The 21,507-nt window shown below is 35.6% G+C and overlaps 1 protein-coding gene across 2 annotated transcripts in view; it reads right to left on the bottom strand.

Moving 5' to 3' along the window:
• Positions 1-319: 319 nt before the first annotated feature.
• DCUN1D4 (defective in cullin neddylation 1 domain containing 4) overlaps positions 320-21,507 on the bottom strand; it is a 39,796-nt gene continuing 18,608 nt past the window's right edge. For both annotated transcript variants that reach the window (XM_026093645.2, XM_026093644.2), the window contains 7 exons: positions 14,799-14,890; positions 12,632-12,702; positions 10,507-10,598; positions 9,478-9,586; positions 5,410-5,514; positions 4,825-4,927; positions 320-4,716 (listed from right to left, as the gene is read on the bottom strand). In XM_026093645.2, coding sequence (XP_025949430.1) covers positions 4,661-4,716; positions 4,825-4,927; positions 5,410-5,514; positions 9,478-9,586; positions 10,507-10,598; positions 12,632-12,702; positions 14,799-14,890 — 628 coding nt within the window. In that variant the 3' untranslated portion in view covers positions 320-4,660. The remainder of the gene's footprint in view (positions 4,717-4,824; positions 4,928-5,409; positions 5,515-9,477; positions 9,587-10,506; positions 10,599-12,631; positions 12,703-14,798; positions 14,891-21,507) is intronic.

Genomic DNA, 21,507 nt, shown 5'->3' on the forward strand with positions numbered 1-21,507 from the left:
ATACCCTTTTCCAACAAAGTTCTACATACTGATTTGCCTTAGTATTAGGAATGTAAGAATCAATAGATCGTCTATTTTCTCTTTCAACAAAATTTTGCAGCACAAGGAAGTTTTCTGCTACTCAGGGAAAAAGGGAGACTAAACATTAAAATCCAACACATTTTAAAAACACAAAAATGTGAATTATACGGGTGCTTCTTAAACAGGCATTTTTGACAAAAACTCAAACTAGATAGCTTACATAGTAATTCTCACTGACATGCTGTGAGGTGTATTCAGATAAGAGAATTTCTAAAGCATGAACCACAAAAATCTAAAGTCAGTTTCAGAAACCATCACAAATACTGTTTATTTGTGGGATACCATTTTACATCAACACCAGCAAAAATCCTAAAAATGATGAACTCATGTTAGGTGGCATAACAGTATTTAAGTCAGGCTGTGAGTCACAGGAGTTTAGCACACCTTATGTATATAATATGCAAATATCTAAGACACAGCATTCACAGTTACAGGTTAACTGCTGTTCCTGCAATAGCAGTGTCAGTAGAAACTATTTTGTGACAACACAAAAAAACAAAACAAAAAACACCCCAAAACACCCTGCCGTTTGGTCTCAATTACAGACAACCACCTACATAGCTGGTGGATGGATTCTATACACTCTTATAACAATATGAAAGGATAAAATATAAGGCCTATAGAGGTATTTTAGCAGTTATAATTAAAACCAGGACACAAGCTAACCTTTAAAGCTGTCTCTACAAATTCCAGAAGTATTTAACAATGTTAGACTTGTGACCAGGGGTCAACAGAAATCTGGAAAAGCCTTAACAAAACTGAAGTCTCTTTCTTGCCCTCCAAAAAAATGTAACTGGTGAACATTAAACAAGTAGCAATGAGCTAAAGCTCATTTCGATTGTGCAAGCATATTTGTGATGAAATAAAATGTCTGTATCTGCAATAAAATGGGAGATGCCTTCAGTCCCCTACGAATGTTAGAAAAGGCCACACAAAGGTGACCCAAACGTTTACTGTAGTTTAAAGATAACCTTAACGTAGGAACGTAGGTTCTTACTGAAAACTCAAGTAGTACATAAAGCATTCCAATAAATTCCATCTTCCTCAAATAGCCTTCCTTGGGCAGAAAAAAAGGAGGAGGGGGGAGAAAAAAAAAAAGTAACACAGAATTAAATTAGTATTTTAAATTATTGTATACTATTTTGCAGTAAAGGAAAATATATACAAACTTAATTTGTGGAATGTTTCTGTAATTAATATTCTCTATTACCACTCTATTAATAAAGAGTTCTAAATGTCTGTCATTTAACAATTTAAAGTATCCACTACTGTAGTATCTGGATGCTATTTTCCTTTCACTGTCTTTGCACCTTACCATCTCCTAAATATAAAGAATGAATTACATGTAGGCCATTAAGTTTCTGCTGTAAGGACAGTTATTTTACACCTGAAAAATCAGCATAAACTCATGATACTTCTGCCACAATGACCTTTCAGTGTCCTGTTCAAGAAGTCAGGATATTCTGTATATCACTTTTCAAAAGAAAAAAAAATACAGGAACTATTTGATGGCATAGCAAATAAACAAAAAAGCAAACACCAAACTTGTATTAAATACAAGGTAAATGAAATAGCTTCACTAAATATCCACAATGTAAAAAGGAGAGGGAATTTCTCCAAAATACAAGAGTTGGCAACGTTAAGGTCCCTCTGCTTGTCAGCAGATACAACACAAACAAAAGGACAGATAATGTATGGAAGCTTATTAACCTGTAACGGTCAGCTTTAGCTCATTTTGATCTCTGTAAATTTCAGTAAAGATATCAATTAGCTGTAATTGCATTTATGGTTCATTTTATGAAGATACATGTGTTAAACCAACTGAAGAGCACAGATTCATCTTGCTTACGACTGGAAGAGAACATTGGCAGTATCTGTCTGATCCACGTTCAAACACATTATTCCTTGCCCTCATTCCCAATTAATTGTACACAAAGAAAAAAATTAAAGGGTATGTTAATCTGTACAGTATGAATATTTTCAGGTTTTTGTTTTCTTTGTTTTTATTTAAATTTTGTATTCTGCTAAACATTAACAAAAATTGGGAAAAGAACACTTGTTCAAACTGAACAGATTTCTGTTGACCCTGTTACATGAAAGTTATACTGATAACAGTAATAGATTAAAAGTGTCTTTGGCTCTTGCTTCCATTATTGGAAGCCAAATTATCTGTCACATACAAAACTTATTATGTAACCAGCCTTGTATTTTAGCAGTATTTATGCCAATTTGTGCTAAACCGTTTTCTAGAATTAATAACTAACTTAACATTTAAGAACACCTGCAGTATTTCACTTAGGATTTTTAGCAATCACAATTCAGCTTAATGTTACAAGTTATATTGCTTCTAAGTTCATTCTTTTAAGAACTAAACCAGCAGCTCCACGCTCCTTTCCTTATGGTTATACTATAGTAATACACACATTTACATCAGAAGTCTTAATAAAACGTGTGTTTTAGTAAACACTGATTGTAAACATTAAGTATCGCACTCCACTGAATTAATATATTGTGCAAATTGGCATCAAATATGGAATTAATGTTATGTGATTTAGTACATGAAAAAGCAATGATTATGTATGTTTTACCACTATTAACTTGCTACTTATTTAGTGTCATAGATATTCAAACCTGACTTTCATGGGGAAGGTAGTATTTTCTTAACATCATGGAACTTTAGATTTTGTATATGCATACATACTGTATATTTAAGTAAATACAAATACAGACAAACACACACAGCTTTTTCTTTGGCAGCTGAAATTGGAGGGGGGAGAGAGAAAAAAAAGTGAACATAAACTGACCACCAGTAGCAAAGGAATTACAACCTCCTGGTCCAGGGCAGCAAGCTACTGTGCTATTGATAAAGCAGGCTTAATCCTGAAAATAGTCAAGACAATGACTTGACTGATCCAATGTTCCTGACTTCAGGGATGGCAGAACAGGACCTTCAATGCAGCTGAAAATTTCACATTCAGACTAAAATGCTTTTCCCCCCCCTGGATTGCATTCTAAAGAAATATCAAAACTGCCAATACCTTTTAAAATACTTCTACAGAAAAGTAATGTTATTCTTTATTCCAAAATATCCACTGGTCCCTTTTTGTTAAATGTTCCATGAAATAATATGGAACATTTCTATAAATACTCAGGGATCAAAGTTTAATAGCACCAGATACTTCAAGAACCTAAAAAAAATTCAACAGTAATATTATTTAATAAAGACAGGTAAGGCAAAGCCAACATGACAAAAATATAGAACTTGAACACCTTTCCATTCACTCATTTTCCCCAAATAATCACTAAAACTGTCCTAAACAAACAAAGAAATATGTGAAACAGGAAATGGTCCCTATTAAAAAGTACTGTCATTTAATGCTGGTGTTTAATGTGCCCATTGCCTGCAATGGACATTCTGCTAGGAAATTCCAATCCCCAGCATGAAAGAAAAAAGTAATGTTTTGACTACTTGATATAATATTTTTAATTACTCAGAACCAAAGTTATAGACCATGGGAAAGACTAATATTACAAAGAAAGATCCAAACCTATATTAACTATAGGTTGGGGCTGAGCAGACTTTTATTCCCCCAACCACTAACTTTAGACAAAACTTTTAACGTCACTAAATCGCAACATAGTCCAAACACTTAGTACACTGAAGTTTAAAAGAAATATGCCAAAGGGAATTTACGAAAGTCTAAAATCCATTTTTAAAAGGTACTTTAATTTGTTCATTTGTACCTGTAATGAAACTACTGCAGTTTTAACATTAAAAAGTCAGTACTTTCTTCTTCAAATAGAAATCCTCTGTGGCATGTACAACTATTACAGTGTTTTTTTTTGTGTGTGTGTGTGTGTGTGTGTGTGTGTATGTATATATATATATATATATATATATATATATATATATATATATATATATATATATATATATATATATATATATATATATATATATATATATAATCTTTTTTCTTTTAAGACACTGATGTTTCATTCCTATTAAGCAAAAGGTCATGTTTGGTGAATTCCCCTGAAGAAAGTCACAGCGTATCTTCTCCCCTCCGAAATTGGCGTCTCAAACAGTAACATTAAAACTGACAACAGTTCTTCATGATAACTATGTCCAAGCAGTCTGTCCATTTCATTTTCTGAAATGCTACATTTGAGACCAAGAGAAAAACAAAATAACTAAAGCTTCAATGAACATAGAAGTGATTAGAAATATGCCACAAAATTATTTTTACAATACATTTCTGCAGAAATAATCCCTAGGTGAAGCTTTTTTATACACATATACAAAATTTAGACAGCATATACACATAATCACAGTGAAGACGCTGGCAAGTTCACTATTTTGTAGTGTAAATACAGAATGCAAAGCAGCCTTCAAAGAGAACAATGCTACACAGCAAGCAGAGCTGGCTTGTTAAATAGCAAACACCAAAAGTTCCCTGCAAGAGGGACACAGTGCAAGAAAAGCAGCATGCACTTTGATACAAACAGCAGTTTATGGCTAATGGTTGACGTAACTGTGGTAACAGTGACTCTTGAGTGGCTGTGCATAGTTAAACTCCTATGTCATCTGTTTTCCTTTATACCATTCCACAAACTCATCCAACAACACTGGCCCTGTAGAGAGATCAAATAACCATATTTTACAAAATTTTGTAAGAGGACACAGAATGATTAAACTCAGAAATAAATTATTTTAAAACATCAATGTACAGTGGTACTTACAGGCTCCATCTTCATCATAGTTACTGAGGTCAAGGTTAATTGTTCTGCTGAATTCAAGTACATTGCACCATTGGTCCTTATTGATAACTTTATATTTTGATTGCTGCTTAAGGCAAGAAACATAAATTACTAAAATGTATTTTCAACTCCCTCAGATTTGCAGATACTCTTATAGAAAATTTAAGGTTTGCGATGAATTATGATTTTCATCTCTATGTCACCTAAAATCAAACAGTGATTAAACAAATGACTAAGTAGTCAAATTAGTATTAAATAATTCCTGTTTCTAGTTAAGACTTCTTCTAGTGGACAAGTGAATAGCAATTAAATGACAGTCTCTAAGCAAATCCAAGACACATTCTATAATGTTTGTTTAATACAGGACAAATTAACAGCAGAGGGATTCGGTGAACAGGAAAAAAGGAAAGATATCAGTTACAAGTGCAGTTTTGGGGGTCAGTATAATCTAAATCAGGATAAAAATTTGATACAAACACCAATTCTTAGTTGTTTACCGCACATTTAATTACAATAAAATATCAGAGAAGACAGACAAAAAATGTAATTCCATTTCAAACGTCATACCTCTAGAAACTGGTGAAATACTGGAAAAAGAGACCATGTTTTTCCTAAAAGAAGCCCCAACATACACTTGGCAGTATTGATATCTAGGCTGCGCTGGTCCTTCTCCTGTATGAAGAGGAAAAAAAGGTCAAAAAGAAGGGGAAAAAAACCCACAATCTCAGTGTTTTACATTTCCCCCAATACCCAGACCACAGTTCCCTCACTGATAAAACACATTAATAAATAACAGTATCTAATACTGTTTTTTATTAAAACACAACTTAGTAAAACATTACACTTTTCCTCACAGCCACTGAGTTACTACAGAGAGGGCTTGCTTTCCATAGCAAAGACACCTACTGCAGATGAAGCATCTACTCCTACTTGTGACTTCTGCGCTTTCTGGAAAGCCATGGCCACTGGACCAATATCCATGTTTGTACATATGCTTTTGCATAGCCATAGGTCTCTTAAAATAGTATTACTACAGGTATTTCCTGAGGTATTAATACTACTACATCAACTGTCAGTAGGTGATAAGTAGCTATCAAGTAACACTGATGTGAGCGTGACCCAGGAGCTTCTTTGTCCTGTCATTCTAGCGATTATATTAAGTTTAGATTAAATGAATTATCAAACTAGCAGAGGGAGCATAAGACAGTAAGAGCTAGCACAGGAAGACTCTTCTCAGAACTGTTTCAGTTTGAGTTCAGCATAGCAGTGATGTGTTAAGGCTTAGAGGTGTTTCTTTTTCTTTTAAAAAATAAAAGTGTCATTTATACCTAGCAAATTCATTACATCTAACCAGTAGGAAAGTTAATGTATTTGATCATACAATTTCTACACATCTTAAAAGTAATCTGTGTATAAATAAGACTCCATTTTGATATTTTAAATAGTTTAAATTTTGGTGAGAGATGGAACATAAAACCCTACCCTTTTATTTTTTGAGTATAGTATTAAGCTACAAATTCAGGAATGGATGAAATCACAAAAGACAAAGTATTTGGCCACCACTGGCCCTAATATTCCCTCCCTCCCTCTCTCCATGACTGCGGAGTGCAAAATTAAATTACTTCAGTGAACCAGAAAAAACATGGATGTAAAAAGCACCTAACAGAACTGCACAAGATGATGACAACTGAGCCCAAAGCCTCACCTGTGCAATTGCAGTTGCATGTATTATAGAATACACATCTTCACTTATTAAAAAAAAAACAGAAGAAGGCATGCTGAAAACATAACTACATTGTCTTGTACCACGTAGGAAGGATGTGGTAGAATTAGAAAGAAATCCCAGTTCTCTAACAACTGACTGTCTTAACCACAACATTATTCCCTATTCCTGAAACCCATTTCATTCAAAATACACCTTACTTCTGAAATTGTGTAGACAGAATTTAGTGCATATTTGTTTTGTAAAGAAAGTGGGAAGGCCTGCAACTCTGAAAACAACACAAGCTGTTTTACGTTATGATTACAAAATGCATAAGGGAGCTTCACCCAGCTCAGCCTAGAGGAATAAAGTAAATTCCAGGATGAACAAAGAGGTTTTTTAGATTAGTAACAGTGCTGGGGTAACATACATATGAGATACAAAGAACTCATCACTCACCTGAAACCTGCAGACCCATTTTAGCATTCATATAATTCTTTCACTTATTTCCAGCATCAAATAGTTATAAAACTAATCCCTTTTCCAATGACTATTTACACCTTACTGCTGTCATAAATATCTTAAGCAGAACTCACACCACCTTGTGAGCATACATCTTATTTTCAATACTGTTTATATTCTGAATTCTTCCTACATGCTCAAGTGTTAATGAAGCTAGGCTCTGCTGCCTTTACTTCAGCTATGCTGTTCTTTGCATGCCTGACATTAAGTTTCTACATTCCCCCTCTCTAACTACTGCTCAGAACAATTTGTTTGGGTAAGTCCTTTATACACATCTCCAACTGCCTATACACTTCTCCAACTGCCTAATGGCACATCTGCTGTGACAGATGCTTTGGTTTCATTCTTATCATACATTCTGGGTATTTGCATTCTTTTTCTTGGATATGGTGGAAATATTGATGAAGTCTGACACATTTCAGCATTTGTTTTTCATTTGTGATAGACAGTCTGAGATATTTTTAATATTTCAGATAGAAGACCTATTTAAGCCATAAAATAACTGCCTCTGTACATTCTCAAACTTGGCAATGACAATGGCAAACAACAGGCAAGGAATGTATTTATGTTTAATACCAGCATAGAGTGTTTTAAATGACTTCCTTAAATCTATGCTGATTTAAATCGTGCATGCTGCATAAAATCCAGATGACACTTTTTTTTTTTTTTTTTTTTTAAACAAACTAACTCTAAAATACCAAATCACAACAGACACTCTCAAATTCTCTCTTAAAACTTAGGAAGTTTAGGACAAGTGTTTTTTGCCATTGAACACTTCTCTGAAATAATTATCCATAGGGTGGAAATTACAAAATCTTCTGAATCAAAACCAAACCTGTTCCTGTCAACTTTTTTCTGTCATTCACTTCCATTATTCTGTTTAACATGATGTACAATTTCTTCTGGCATATCTAGATAGCTATATCAATGTTTGTTGGCATTCATTCCCACTTCTACAGTATGCCATTCTCCTATAGACTCACCGTGGCCTCATGGTATAAGTACAATAATTCTATTAATCTAATAAAATTTTAACATTTCCCCAGTTGGTATGACCTTGACTTGCAGTTCTAAAGTTTTTTTCCTCCTCCTTCAAGAGATGTCACATCTCTCAATGTTCAGTTTCTTTCTCAACAGCATGGTATATCATGTCCATTTGTTTAGTACCTCTTGAAAACACTCCACCCACTCGCCTTAAGTCTCTTCAATTCTCTTTGACAGGCCCTCTGCTGGCACTAGTTGCTACTAGTAAAAAAGATATAAATCAATTCAAAATATTTCATCAGTAGCTTCAACTTCTTTGGCAATGTTTGTTATGTCTTGTATCTGCATTTTTCTTCCAGAAAAATTAGCAGAATAAGTCTTCATACAGCAAAGGAGGAATTAAGGAACTGATGCAGGTTTGTTTCTCTCACACTAGTTCCATGCATGCTGTCATATCCAGACTGTAGGTTTCCTTGGTTAGAAGGAAACTCCTGTGAATCTCTGCATGCTGACAGGCAGAAAGCACTCATGTATCACAAATCTGAATTTCTTATGACAGACTAAACTGTCAGTATAGCTAGCAGTTCAATCTATTATTGTTATTTTTCTTATGTTACCTTTTTGCTGTCAGTTTTCTTGGTGCTTTTTGTTCTCCTGCATCAAAACTGGATCTTCAGTTTTGCCAAACAAACTGTGATCATTTTTATATGAAATCCTCTGTGATCCATCATGTAGAGAAGGTGAATGTTCAAATTTCTTGTCAATATACATGCTTAATTCAGGAAATTCAAGTTTTTTTATGGCTCCCTTTAAGCAGGAGTAGTCTTACGCATATTACAGTTTCTAATACCAGGTACAAATTTAGCAATTCATATTTTACAGCAGAAGACTGATAACAGGATATTAATTAACAAATACTGAGAACATTAGTACTGATCTTCCTACAGTCTTCTAAACCAGTATTTACAGGATATCCAGCTTTTATCATGTTAGTTAATTTTTACTACCTGCAGAACTGTCTGAGTATCTTTCAGTTTTAAATATGCTTGTACTCACAAAATCCAAACAGTAAGAAAAAAAGCAGGATAACTGTAAAGCCAATGGAAGTAAATGGCAAAGTTCCAATATGCAACGAAACAGGGCCCAAATCATTTGCTCAAAGTCATAAAATAGCTTGAAGCAAAGAGGCAATAAACCAGGTCTTCTCCACAAAATCTAAAACACTAATCCACTGACCATCAAGCATCCTATATATTTTTCTGATATTTTGCATACACTTATTTAAGACAAACTTTTCCATGTGTTAGAAGCAATCTTGAGTGGTATCTTAGGAAAAGAGATGGTATATGGTATATGGATAGTATGGTCTCTTTATTATTTATGAAAGTAAAGTTTTAATTTCAGATGCTAGCCTTCCACATACTCACCCGTGCAAAGTCAAATGCGTATCTATAAATAAGTTTAAAATTGGTAGGCTCATTTAATAAAGATCTCAAGTAATCCAAAGAATTTCTCAATTTTTCTGTGGTATCACATCTACAAGAAAAACAGAGAAGAGAATTTACAGTCTACATTCTTATATTGGTGTCTGATGTTTTTAGAAAAAGAATCTCTAACATATTTGTGTTCCCATCGCTCTGTACAAAATGTAAGGCACATGAGTTTGTCTGTGTAAGATGCCTTAATTTAACCCAAGGTATGAAATGAATTTAGATAAGCTAGCAAAAGCTTATGCTTGTATACTGATAAAAATTTGTTTGGATTCATAGAAAATACATTCTCCAGAAGATTAAACTAAGAGCTTATCCACACAGGGCAAACAGCTAGCAGAGCACAGAAGTGAAACTATACTTTAGTTTTTCTGATAAAATTTCCTACATAGTTTTAGTGATTCTGCTTTGGAAAATAAGTTAAAACACAGTTCTCCCCCAGCTCTCTATCAAACATGTAATTATATAACTACACTTATATTAATTATCCCATGATGATAAGATCTCAACTGAAGAAAGCAATTCTCAAAAAGAACACAAAAATGAGTGGTCACAAAAAGGGGATGTATTATATAGCATTTTAAACTGCATATACTCTGATAACATACCAATATTTAATATTTACACAATGACTCTGAAGCATAGGAAGTTAAATAGAAAGGTCCAATCCAGTAACAAAGATAGATGTCCCATTCCTTGGGGATAAATGGTATCAAACCTCATGACATTTGTTTTTTCGAGACTGCAGACATTTTAAGCCAACTGTATTTAGAGACAGCTTTAAACCTGACAGCTGCACGTTAAGTGAGCCATAACTCTGTAAATAGGAGCAAAAACATAGCTACTACTCTAAAGCAGAGATCTCTGCTTCAGGTCTTATGTTTCAAAAAATTAAGTTGTTTTAAAATTAAAAAAAAAAAACAAAAAAAACTACACCAGACTTGGAGGTTTTTCCAAAGCACTTACTGTAGCGATGTCATTCCTTTTAACCACTCCTGTAATGTAAAGTAACCCATGTTTTGTGCATCCAACTTCCATGCTAATACAAGCATAACTACCTGTTTAAGATAGGGAAGAAAAAAAAATTGAAATTGAGTAGAATTAACAAAAACCACATACATTTTTCAAATAGTTACTATTTAGTACGCTACAAATACCTTACTTGCATAATCAGGATGTTCAGATTTTTGCCACTGGAAAAGTTAAATCATCTAGATATGACTATACGACTTGTCTATACATAAATATTCACACCCATCACCTCCGCACCTCTCTTCTACATTGCTGTCTCTCCAGTCTGTCATACACAGGTACAGCTGGGTCAGGCAGCAACAGTTAAGATCCTTTTAGAGAAAGAGACTATCTTACTACTTCCTTATAACATTTATCATCATGGACTCTGCTGTAGTACCAATACTTCTAATTTTGTGAAAAGACACGAACTTTTAACTCAGCTTTTAAGCAACTTAAGGGTATCTTCACAAAGATACATGTTCAGATTTATAGCATACAGTCCTTCATAAAGTAAAATCATGGTCAGTAACTGTTCAAGACAGCAATGCTATATCCAAAACACTGGAATGCTTCAGTAACCTTCACACCCATTTGAAACTATACAATATGGAACACCAGCACAGTCTTAACTGATTCAATTCTCACACTTAATCCAATGAAAATAAAGTAACAGCGCAAAGATACAGAGCCAATATACATCCAAGTTACCAGTAGCCACCTTCTCTTCTTCAAAGGAACATGCACAGAATGTCATTGTGGGAATCCAGTGAGTAGCACAACCATGAGGAAGATGGGTTGGTGAATTTAACATGAAAGAAGCTATGGAAAAGGTTTCCCAAACCAATTACAAAAATCTAAGTACCAATCCAAGAACAAGTTACTTTTGACATGTGTCAAATTCCTACCTGGATTAGCATCAGTGCAACCCATGAGACTGGTGAAATCTAATTGCTCTAAAGTTGATGATGATCCCACCTGAACTCAGCTACTCCTGGGTACTGTCACCCTACCTAATCTTACAAGTCTGAACATGCAGTATAATGCAAGTGGACACCAAGTGGATGAACTAACAACATCAAAATATTTAAGACATCAAAACTAAGGCTAATTCATAAATACTTCTACCCAAAAAAGAAATTTAGATATCCTTTCCACAGCTCACACATGAAGCTGAGGCAAGAAAGTATTTGGAAAAGTGATATGAGAAATTAGTATCATATTCATGAATTCAAGATAGCACTTTTGATACATGTATGGAAGAAGTTAAAGGACAACTTTCCCTGCAAACTAGGAAAGGAAAAAATAACCATGTCATTTAAATCTGCAACCCAGCCATTTATCTAGCTCACGCTAATGCAGCTATAAACAGTTTTCAATGGCAAAATCAGAATACCTGCTTATATTTCCAAAAGGTCTGCATCAACCACAAAGGTGTGTTACACTAATGAACTTGAAAATTAGAAAATTCCATTTTATATTTCCAATAATTCTTTGAAAAACGTAATTTTCATTTTACCTCGGTGGATGATGCAAATCCTACAAATCCTACAAAAGACGGGACTTGCACATGCATTTGAAGAGCATACATTATGCATTAGGAAAAAGCCTGTAAGAGACACAACAATTCATGATCCATTTGGATTTTGAAATGACATGATAGGCGTGCTAATACTGTTCACAATATTCTCCTACTTGAAATCCCTTTTCCCCCTAGAAAATGCTGATAAAACATTAGTTTGTTGTTGTATTAAACTTCCAATAAGTCCTCAGAAAAGACCCCCACCACTTTTTTTTTTTTCTTCTTTCTTTCTTTTTGGGGAGTTGAGAGGCAGAAAGGGAGGAAGTGGCAAAGGAAAGTCTGAGATTTTACAAGTTAACAGTTTTTGGTTCAAAATGAAGGCAATTTCTTTCCAAGCATTCATATAAACATCTCTGCTTTATACTCCTTTATTTTAAATTACTTCTCCAAAATTTCCATTTACAAGTTTCTAATTCTTTATGGAAAAGTAAGAGATAGAAAACTGGCTCACCAACATTGTAACAGACTAAGAAGATTTTGAATGAAGCCTGAACTTACATTTTCTGGTTCAACTCCAATGTCTTCACAAAATTTCTCCATACCTTCTGGCCCTACAATGTCATCAGTGCCTGCAAACAAAATGCATTTTACCTATCTGTTCAAATTAAGACAGTGAGACCTTTACAGCATAAAAGAACTGTAACTACATAGTACAGCCTGAACTTCCATACAATTTAGCTTCCTTTGTTTTGACATATGATAACTATTTCCCTCCTCATTACCAGGCTTTGATATATTCCCAGAACACCCTTCATCATCTCATTTATAAACTAGCTTTACAAAATGTCATTTATAAAAAAAGCCAAAAATAAAAGTGCTCTTGTTTATTCATATTGCAATAATACCATGGCCACACAATAGGTGAATTTTAGCAACCGCAGGAGGAAGGAAGATTATGAATTATACATAGCTATTTCTTTGCTAACTTAGAAGGAAAAGTTTCAAAAGATAAAACAGATGCCATTAAATAAAGATATTCATAACTTCTGCAATACTCCATTCAAAAGTTATATAGACACCATGAAGTAGTAGACACCATGAAGTAGTATACTGTGCAAGATACTTTTTTTTTGAGGTATGGTATAACTATTTAGACTTTTTTGTTCAATTTATTTTATGCACATTATAAAGGGCTCATTTTGGAAAAAGCGGCACAGGAGGCTGAAATGCCTACTTTCAACCAATATAAAGACCAAATGTGGAAGAAAAAGAGGTTTTATAAAAGGAAAACCAACCTACGTCTTATTATTAGGTGACCTACTATTCTAGATATAACAAGGTTTAATTATATCTTTTCCCATCTTCCCATCACTTCCTCCCACTAATGCTTCTCTGAATGTACACAACAGCCTTTAAAAAGACTTACTCTGTAATGCAAAGACACTGGGGAGAGAAAAATGCAGCACCAACTGTCTGCATAAATACAAGAGAAGACTTAAGAAGCAAGCACACAAAATAGATTATCCTTTGAAAATCCATTTTTTAGAATATAATTTGCTACAGTGAACAAAATCATACTCTACACTTTCTTCTGGTTTATCTTGGCATATGTAGCCAATGGAAAACCAAAAGTTCTTTCTCATATTGCCCTCCTTTTGTCCTTTCTTTCCAGTGAACTCAACAGGAATGAGTTATCCCTGTTGCTAGAAGAAAAGGAGAAGAAAAAAAAAAAATCAAACTGGTCCACAGAATCTAAGAGGTTAGATTTGCCTTGCCTGATTGAATAGACTGCCACAGACAAGAGATCTGACTGGTTTGATTTATGTTATGCTATTAGAAGAAAATTTTATTATACGAAATTAAGCCACTCTTCATTACATGTAGAAAATAGACTAAAGGGAATGAACTGAGAGCAATGTTATCCAAGACAGTATCAGAAAACTGCCAGATGACCTTATTTCCTTCATCAACCACGTATTTCATTTCCTTTTGGTCTTCTTTAGAGTCACAAGATCATTTTTCCCATATTTCAAATTCTTCCCTTCAGAAAAGCATGTGTAAAAAAATGAAAACAAACAAAAACTAGTGACTTCACTATTCAAGGATCATCTGTTGTGACGCAGATCATGAGGGGTAATTTTAGAACTAACGCCTGAAGAAAGTTTTCATATACAAGAATAGGAATAAATAATTCAGTCTACCTTCACTATATTGCAGGACGGAAAACTACTAAAAGACAAGACTATTCCAGGATACATGAATTAATTCACTGTTATGCTTGAAATTAGAACCAACAGATTTAGCAGGAACAAAATAAACTACCCTCCACTTAAAAAAAAAAAAAACAAAAACAAAAAACAAAAACTCCCTGACAGCATAAGTCTGTACCACTCAGTACAAACAAGGCAGGTGAGAAGACCTCTAAGCAAAAGAGAAAACATTTTGGACAGAAATACAGCTTTAACTATAAATCTGAGCAGTAAAGTATACGCATTTCAAAATATTTTAAAATGCACACCTTCTCTATTCTTTTTATTCAACAAGACAAGCCATACCTTGAACTGTTCAACTTCATGCTACACAGAACATGAGAAAAGTTTCCTTTTTCAAACCTGTTTTACCAAAATGCCTCTATATTCAGTTTTGAAAAGCTAAGTTAATGCAATTTTTACTTTCCGGTGTAGATTAAGCTGTTGTCAGAAGGAAATTTGTATGTCACCCTTACCTGCATATTCATAGAACCATTCTAAGCATCTCTTACTTGAAAAGACTTCTTCCTCTGCTTTTATTCTAGTCGAATCGTATTTTCTATACATACTTAAAAAGAGAGAGAAACAAATGATTCATTCATCAAATTTTTAAAAGCAACCTTTTAGTCAATAGCCATTTTAAACAGCTACACATTTTCTTTCATTAACCAGTTTATTCAACATCTTGTCCTCAGAACCAGTCATTTGGGGAACCACTTAACAGACTAAGAGTCACTGAATGTAAATGTGTTTTCTCAACAGTCCACCACACTTCAAGTGATCCATAAATTTTCACATACATGAACTTGCTATACAATAAATACAGAATAGTTCAAGTTCAACCCCAAAATGCCTTGCACTGGTGGAAGGTAAGATTTTCACATACAGACAGCTAGTTACGACAATCAACCTATGGGCTGCAACTTAGCTGTGGGACTAAACACACAGTAATTCCATATTATAGTGAACACAGCTCCTACCTGCAGATGTACACATGCTTCATGTACTTTGGATTATTTATTAGCCAAGGAGAGCTGCACATAATCCTTTTGCCTCCTTGAAATCCTATAAAAGGCACTAAGGCCAAAATAGCCATGACTCATGATTACATTCTTCTAAAGCCAGTAAGTTGGAAACAAAAAACAAAACAAACCAAAAAAAACCAAACCAAAAAGATACCCACCACATCTCACAGAGAACAGATTACAGGTCCTAACTGACAATAACTCGAACCCCATTTCTCATGGGGTAAATAGTTATTGAAAGGCTAGATCACTAGTGACCATCACCAGAGATGATTGGCGGAGTAACACTCTCCTCATACAAGCAGCTTAAGGACTTTCAACTGCATTCAGGCAACGACACAAGTACTTGTCTTCTGAATTTAGGGTTTGAAACATGGAAGGCATAACAGGAGTTGATGAGTTACTCCACGCTGTTTAGACTTTTCTGGAACAGAGACAATACCATTTGTGGCAGCTTGTTAGGGGGAAGAGACTCAGCACTCCAAGCGGTTGTTCACTGCTGCGTACGCACTCGGATCCATTTCCATACACGCTGCTGTAGCTCGGGCTCACATGGCTGAAAAGAGCCGAGTAACAAACGGCTTAGCCCAGAGAAGGCAGCCAAGAAAGGCTCTGGAAATGTTCCAAGCATGCAGCCCCTCCTCTTATGGTGTCAAATCCTGCTGTGGGAGGACAACAGAGTGACTAATTGGTTGAAGGAGAATTCTGAAATGACTTGAAATTAATTTGGGGTTGAGTTCATCACCATTTTGTCCTTCTAGAAAGACACAAAAAAGGAACTTATGCATAAGAGCTTCGAGTACACATATCCCACTTCTTCCACCTAGCTCACATATCAGCCACGAGGAGCTGTATCTAGACATTAACGGCACATGGATCATTCTGACAGTAATTCAAAGAACTATTTCATAGTTATTGTCATTGTTCTTTCAATGCAACTAAGCGCTAGAACAGCAGTACTGGCCACAGCAAAATGATAAATTGCTAACTGGAAGACAAATACAAATTAAGCTTTCAAGAAATTTCAAGATGGAAAGAAAAGTTATCACTGTACTGAAAAACACTGATCCACAACAAAGTGAAAAACTGCAGACAAATGCCAGCCATACAAGTATCAAACGTCATATTACTCAAGATTCTTAGTATCACAGACTGAGTCTAAAAAGCTTTTCTTCATTTTGAAGACTTGCTTTTCTATTTGAATTACCTCTCTCTTTTTTTTTTTTTTTTTAAATAAACTTTACTGCAGTTGTAAAACAACTACTAAGCCAGAAGGTATAAAGTCAGAGTTGGAGCTTTTCTTCTTTTTTTTTTTTTTTTAAATAGGTCTGATAACTTAATCCTCACACTTGCAGAACCAACCATGATTAGAAAAGACCTGCACAATAAGACTTTAAATATTCTGAATTCAGAGGAACCAGAAGTCTTTTCTGTCTGCCAAAGAAAGGAGGCATGACAATCATGCTGCAACTTTGGAAAAAGTTTACTTATTCTGTATCACCACTTTAAAGCAAACAAACATGACAAAACACCAACTGGAATACCTAGTTTAAAATTGATTGTAGCAGGAACTATTCAACATTTTTCAAGAGCACTACTATGACCTGGAACATGCAAAGCCAGTGTGTTTCGCAAAGACAGAGTTTCACCACAAGACAATGTTTTTTCTTCTGAAGAGATGATAACCAAGCACCTCCTTCGTCATTCACACAACTCAGTAACGCATTAGCTGCCAGGGACTTGGGAAGGAACCCTTAAGAAACAAATTTAGTGACAGAGCTGTAGGCCATCCAGCTATTTCAGGAAAAGGATTCCTGCACCTACAAATGGTAAAGTTAACACTGCTGCCTGAACCAAGGCACCAAGAATAACAGTAAGTGTAAGGGGAATGGAAAATGAGAATAAAAAAAGGCACCCCTTTTTGTATATCCACTGCATCTAAGGAGAGTAAGTTTTCATATGACTGACATGGGACTGCAACTCTGTTTGTTCTGCTTAAATCTGAAGGCAGTGTTTAAGAACTGCAGAAAACAACAATATTTATAAACGAGAGCAGATGGGCCCAACATATGGCCAAGTAATTTTGAGCAAAATATTCTGGCCTCCAACTTATCATTGTTCAAAAAGGTTAGTATCTGACCACTGGAGTTTTATCACTTTAGTTTCTCAGAAACCAAAGATCTCCAACCTGTGATGGTAAGAAAAATTACTTCACAAATTCAGAAAATAAAATGGAAAAGTATACAGTCTCAGGTTATCCTGGTCTCTGCTACAAGCTGATTAACCAGACACTGATTAAAGATGCAAGTGACATCATATCATGCAAGAAGAATAGGCAGGGTCAGAAGCATAAAACCATGCAACAATAATGGCTGGGTCCATCTTAGATACTATTCTCTCAACCTAAAGGAGTCAATATGAGACCATCTACTCTGCAATTTAAGAATTATATGAAAAGGAACACGACAGAGGGAAGTAACACCAATGCAAATCTCTCTTTATAGGCCCGCATGGATAGAGAGGAAGCCTGTTCTCTCTCTGCTTGTTCAAGACACCAAAGAAGTTGTTCCCCTGGCAATCCAGATTAACTCCTAGAATCAGCCAGTTCTATTGGCAAGAGACTCCTAATCCCTGAAGTGACTGGTGAAGTGAGATAAGGAGGGAGTTACAAAGAGAATTAAACAAATACCTGAGATTACAGCTTGGGACAACTCTGCTCAGTATCATAACAAGCCCAACCTGGCAGTACAGGGTAAAGGAGACTCCAGAGACAGTGTTCTCTGAACTAGCACGGATATGGATTTAACTGTCTCAAGAACTGTCACAGCAGAGGGAAGAGCACAAATGTCCACAAAAGCCATCTGGCATCTGCCTTGTATCTTAGTATCCTCTCGCATCCTTTGTACATACTGCAAGATGATGTGCCTTGCCTTTGTGCTGAGGGCAGTGGCTCTTGCAAGTGCCACCATTACAGATGGATGCAAACCGCCAGAGTGCACAGGGTAGATCTGGCCACTCTGTGAGCACAGAACATTTACTGAACAACCTGAGTTTTAAAGGGCAAGTCCTCAATGGCCCATACTTTTCTCAGGATACCCAACACTAGTACCTTCAAACAGACGCACAGTAATTACAGTGACCATATTACAGTATGGTAACCTGCTTGTGCATTGATGGTCCATAAGAGAAACCTGTAAAGTTTCAGTCATATCCCACAAGTGAAAGAATATATTGCTCAGAGTCTGAAAAATAACCCTCCATAAAGAAAGTGCCAATGAGTATATCTGATACTTTTGGTACCACAGTCTGTACTGCTTCAGAGAATACTGAAGACTGAACAGGAATGCTAGGGTTTGTTTTCCCCACCCTTGGAGCTGAAAGGATACATGCAGAACTTCATACTCAGAGCTAAAAAGGTACAGGCAGAATTTTTTCCCAGATCATATGCTATGCATATGCCTACTGGACAACAGCAAACTGAATTTCTGCCTTCGCATGTAGAATTACCCTATCCATTTCTCAACCCTGGCATGCTGTTCATCAGATACAGTGAGGAAACAAACTGCCTAGGGAGAAAGAGCATGTATTTGTCTCTTACATGAGACACATATGCAGTTACAGTGATTCAAAATAACCTTTACTTGAAAAATACTCATCTTTACCAGTTCAACACTGACAGTTTGATTGTCCATGTCAGAACAGTGACAGATGACTTCATTAAATGTTTCCCTATATTATAAACTAACATTCCCTTAAGAAGCTTTTGGCTTTTTCTTTTTTATTATGGCTTTTTACAGACATTTTACTAACTAGAGAGAGGAAAGAATCTGAAACAAGGCAGGGGAAAAGCAACACTAGATTAACCTACCTGCACTAGATTAACCTACCTGAAAAGAAAAACCAAGAAAACCTCTCAACACTAAAGGTGCTGAAAATTTCCAAGATTATTACACTCCCATTCCCATTCTATTTCCCAGTATTAATAATATTGTGTTGATTGTGTTTTCAAAACATGCATTTTTCCACTGCAGAGCACAGGGCTCAAAAAACTTAATCTTTTTTTTCATATAAGTAGGCTCTTATGTGGTCCATACACACACCCAAAATGAGTTAGACCTCTAGATCTAATTGCTAGAAAACACAACTTTCAGGGAAGCCTGCCTTCTTCATCATTTTAAGATCCAAATATCCATTGTTATAAGACTTCTCCCCTCAGCATGATTCTGGAATAACGACTAGAATTTTTTTTCCCCTTTCTGATAGTCCCATTTAAAAAAAACTAAAGACACATGTTACACAGCTCATTTTTCCCTCCAGAAAAATTCTGCAAAATCCTATATTTGGCCAGAGGCTGCATAACTAATACACAGAATTAGAATTAGATAACTACACAGTGAGGACTGTACTCCTACCCAGCAACTACCTTTACATGAAACTTGCTTTACCTTCCCTATGACTCTTTGTACTTCTACCTGTCATCGAAGAGCAATGTACAGAAGGTAACTTTTTTGCTTAACAATACAGAATCCACACAGGCTAATGTTCCTTGAAGACTTATCCCAATTTAACAGCATGCAGCTTCTAGGAAGCCTGTCTCTAAAATGTCAGCAGTGGTAAAGAACAGGACACAGGCCCCTTACTCCATATATTGGCACTGGCACAACCCATAGTGTTTCTATCATTCTCTGTCCACAAGAGGAAATGCCATCTGAAATAACTAGTTCCACCACAGCACACTGCTGTAGTCATTCCTGTTTTCAGATTCATTTCTGCTTGACACACTGAGAAGCCTGACCTCCCAAAACCAAACACAATAGGCTTGAGCGCTGTCCAGCAAACAAGCATGGAAGTAGGAGATAGCTTGCTCTTTGCCCAACTTGTTCATAGAACATTACAGAGGCATAAGCCAGATTAAGAAATCCTCCCTGGAAGGAAAACGGAGTTCTAAGACTGAACTAAAAGTTCAGCAAATTCATATTACTAGTCATGCTGAAATAAGAATTGATAATTTTCTTGAAGGTAAAACAAAAGAAATCAAGCTTACACAGAAAAGCTGGGGAAGCCCAAAAACCTTTGGAAGTTAAGAAGGAAGACTGACAAAAAGCTGGAACTACACCATAGAGAAGGATATTACCCTGCTGACTGTGACCAGCAGGTCTGGTTTTAGCTCTACTTCTAAAAACAGGCTGATGGGTCTCTTTTAAGAAAGCCTTAGATGACAGTAGAACCAAGACTAGATCTATTAGTAATAAGCTGCAAGGCCGGTATAACAAAAGTCCTTTAAATTATGCTTTCAAAAAGTTGAAAGTGTATGTACTACTGATACTGCTTAGAGTAAGAAATTAGCTTCTCACCATTTACTTACTACTTGGATTAAACAAATCTAACTCTTGCTTACAAATAGCCTTACACACTCGGGTTTTTTGTTTGTTCTGCTCTGCTGTCTGCCTCTTGGCAAAAGGAGAGTTAAACTATATGAACATCTCTACTCCAATGATATAAACATTTTTTCCTTGTTTCACTTCCACATTGTATGCCTATCTTTGAATAAGCTGTAGTGTCTCTCCTCTATCAACTAGTTAGCTCTTGTATTTTATTACTTCTGAAAAGCAGCAAAAAGCATTAAGATGATGTACTGGTTTTTTGTTCTTGCTAGCACTGTCTATGCAAAGCAATGAAAGGGACAGTTGAAGTCTTTCTTCTTCTGTATTAACAGATCATTTAATAAAATCCACTGCAGTTACAGTTGTGCAACCCTATTTAACACAATGAAGCTACAGAGGCATAACCAGAGGCTTAATTTGGCTACCAGCATTTTTCTTACTCATGCTAGTAAACAGAAAGGAAAGCACCCAGGCTAAGTCTGATATTGCAATCAGATTTCAGGCTGATAGTTAGGGGAAAAAAAAACATCTTTTACCTTTTTGAAGATACTTGTTATGGAAGCATGTGTTTTCTAAGCCACCTGTAATACAGGAATGTAATAGAGCTCAAATTCTACTGGGTGACACAGTGGCAAACAAGCTTCCTGGTTGTATATGTCACTGTCTATCAATATCAGGACAGTTGCATACTATAGCCCTTCTACTAACACATGATGGCACCTACTGTGTAGGAGTTTACCATCCTGTACTCCCAAGCAGCTCTGAATTTAGTGCAT

Source organism: Dromaius novaehollandiae, chromosome 4 (genome assembly GCF_036370855.1).
Source record: "Dromaius novaehollandiae isolate bDroNov1 chromosome 4, bDroNov1.hap1, whole genome shotgun sequence".
Taxonomy (NCBI): Eukaryota; Metazoa; Chordata; class Aves; order Casuariiformes; family Dromaiidae; genus Dromaius; species Dromaius novaehollandiae.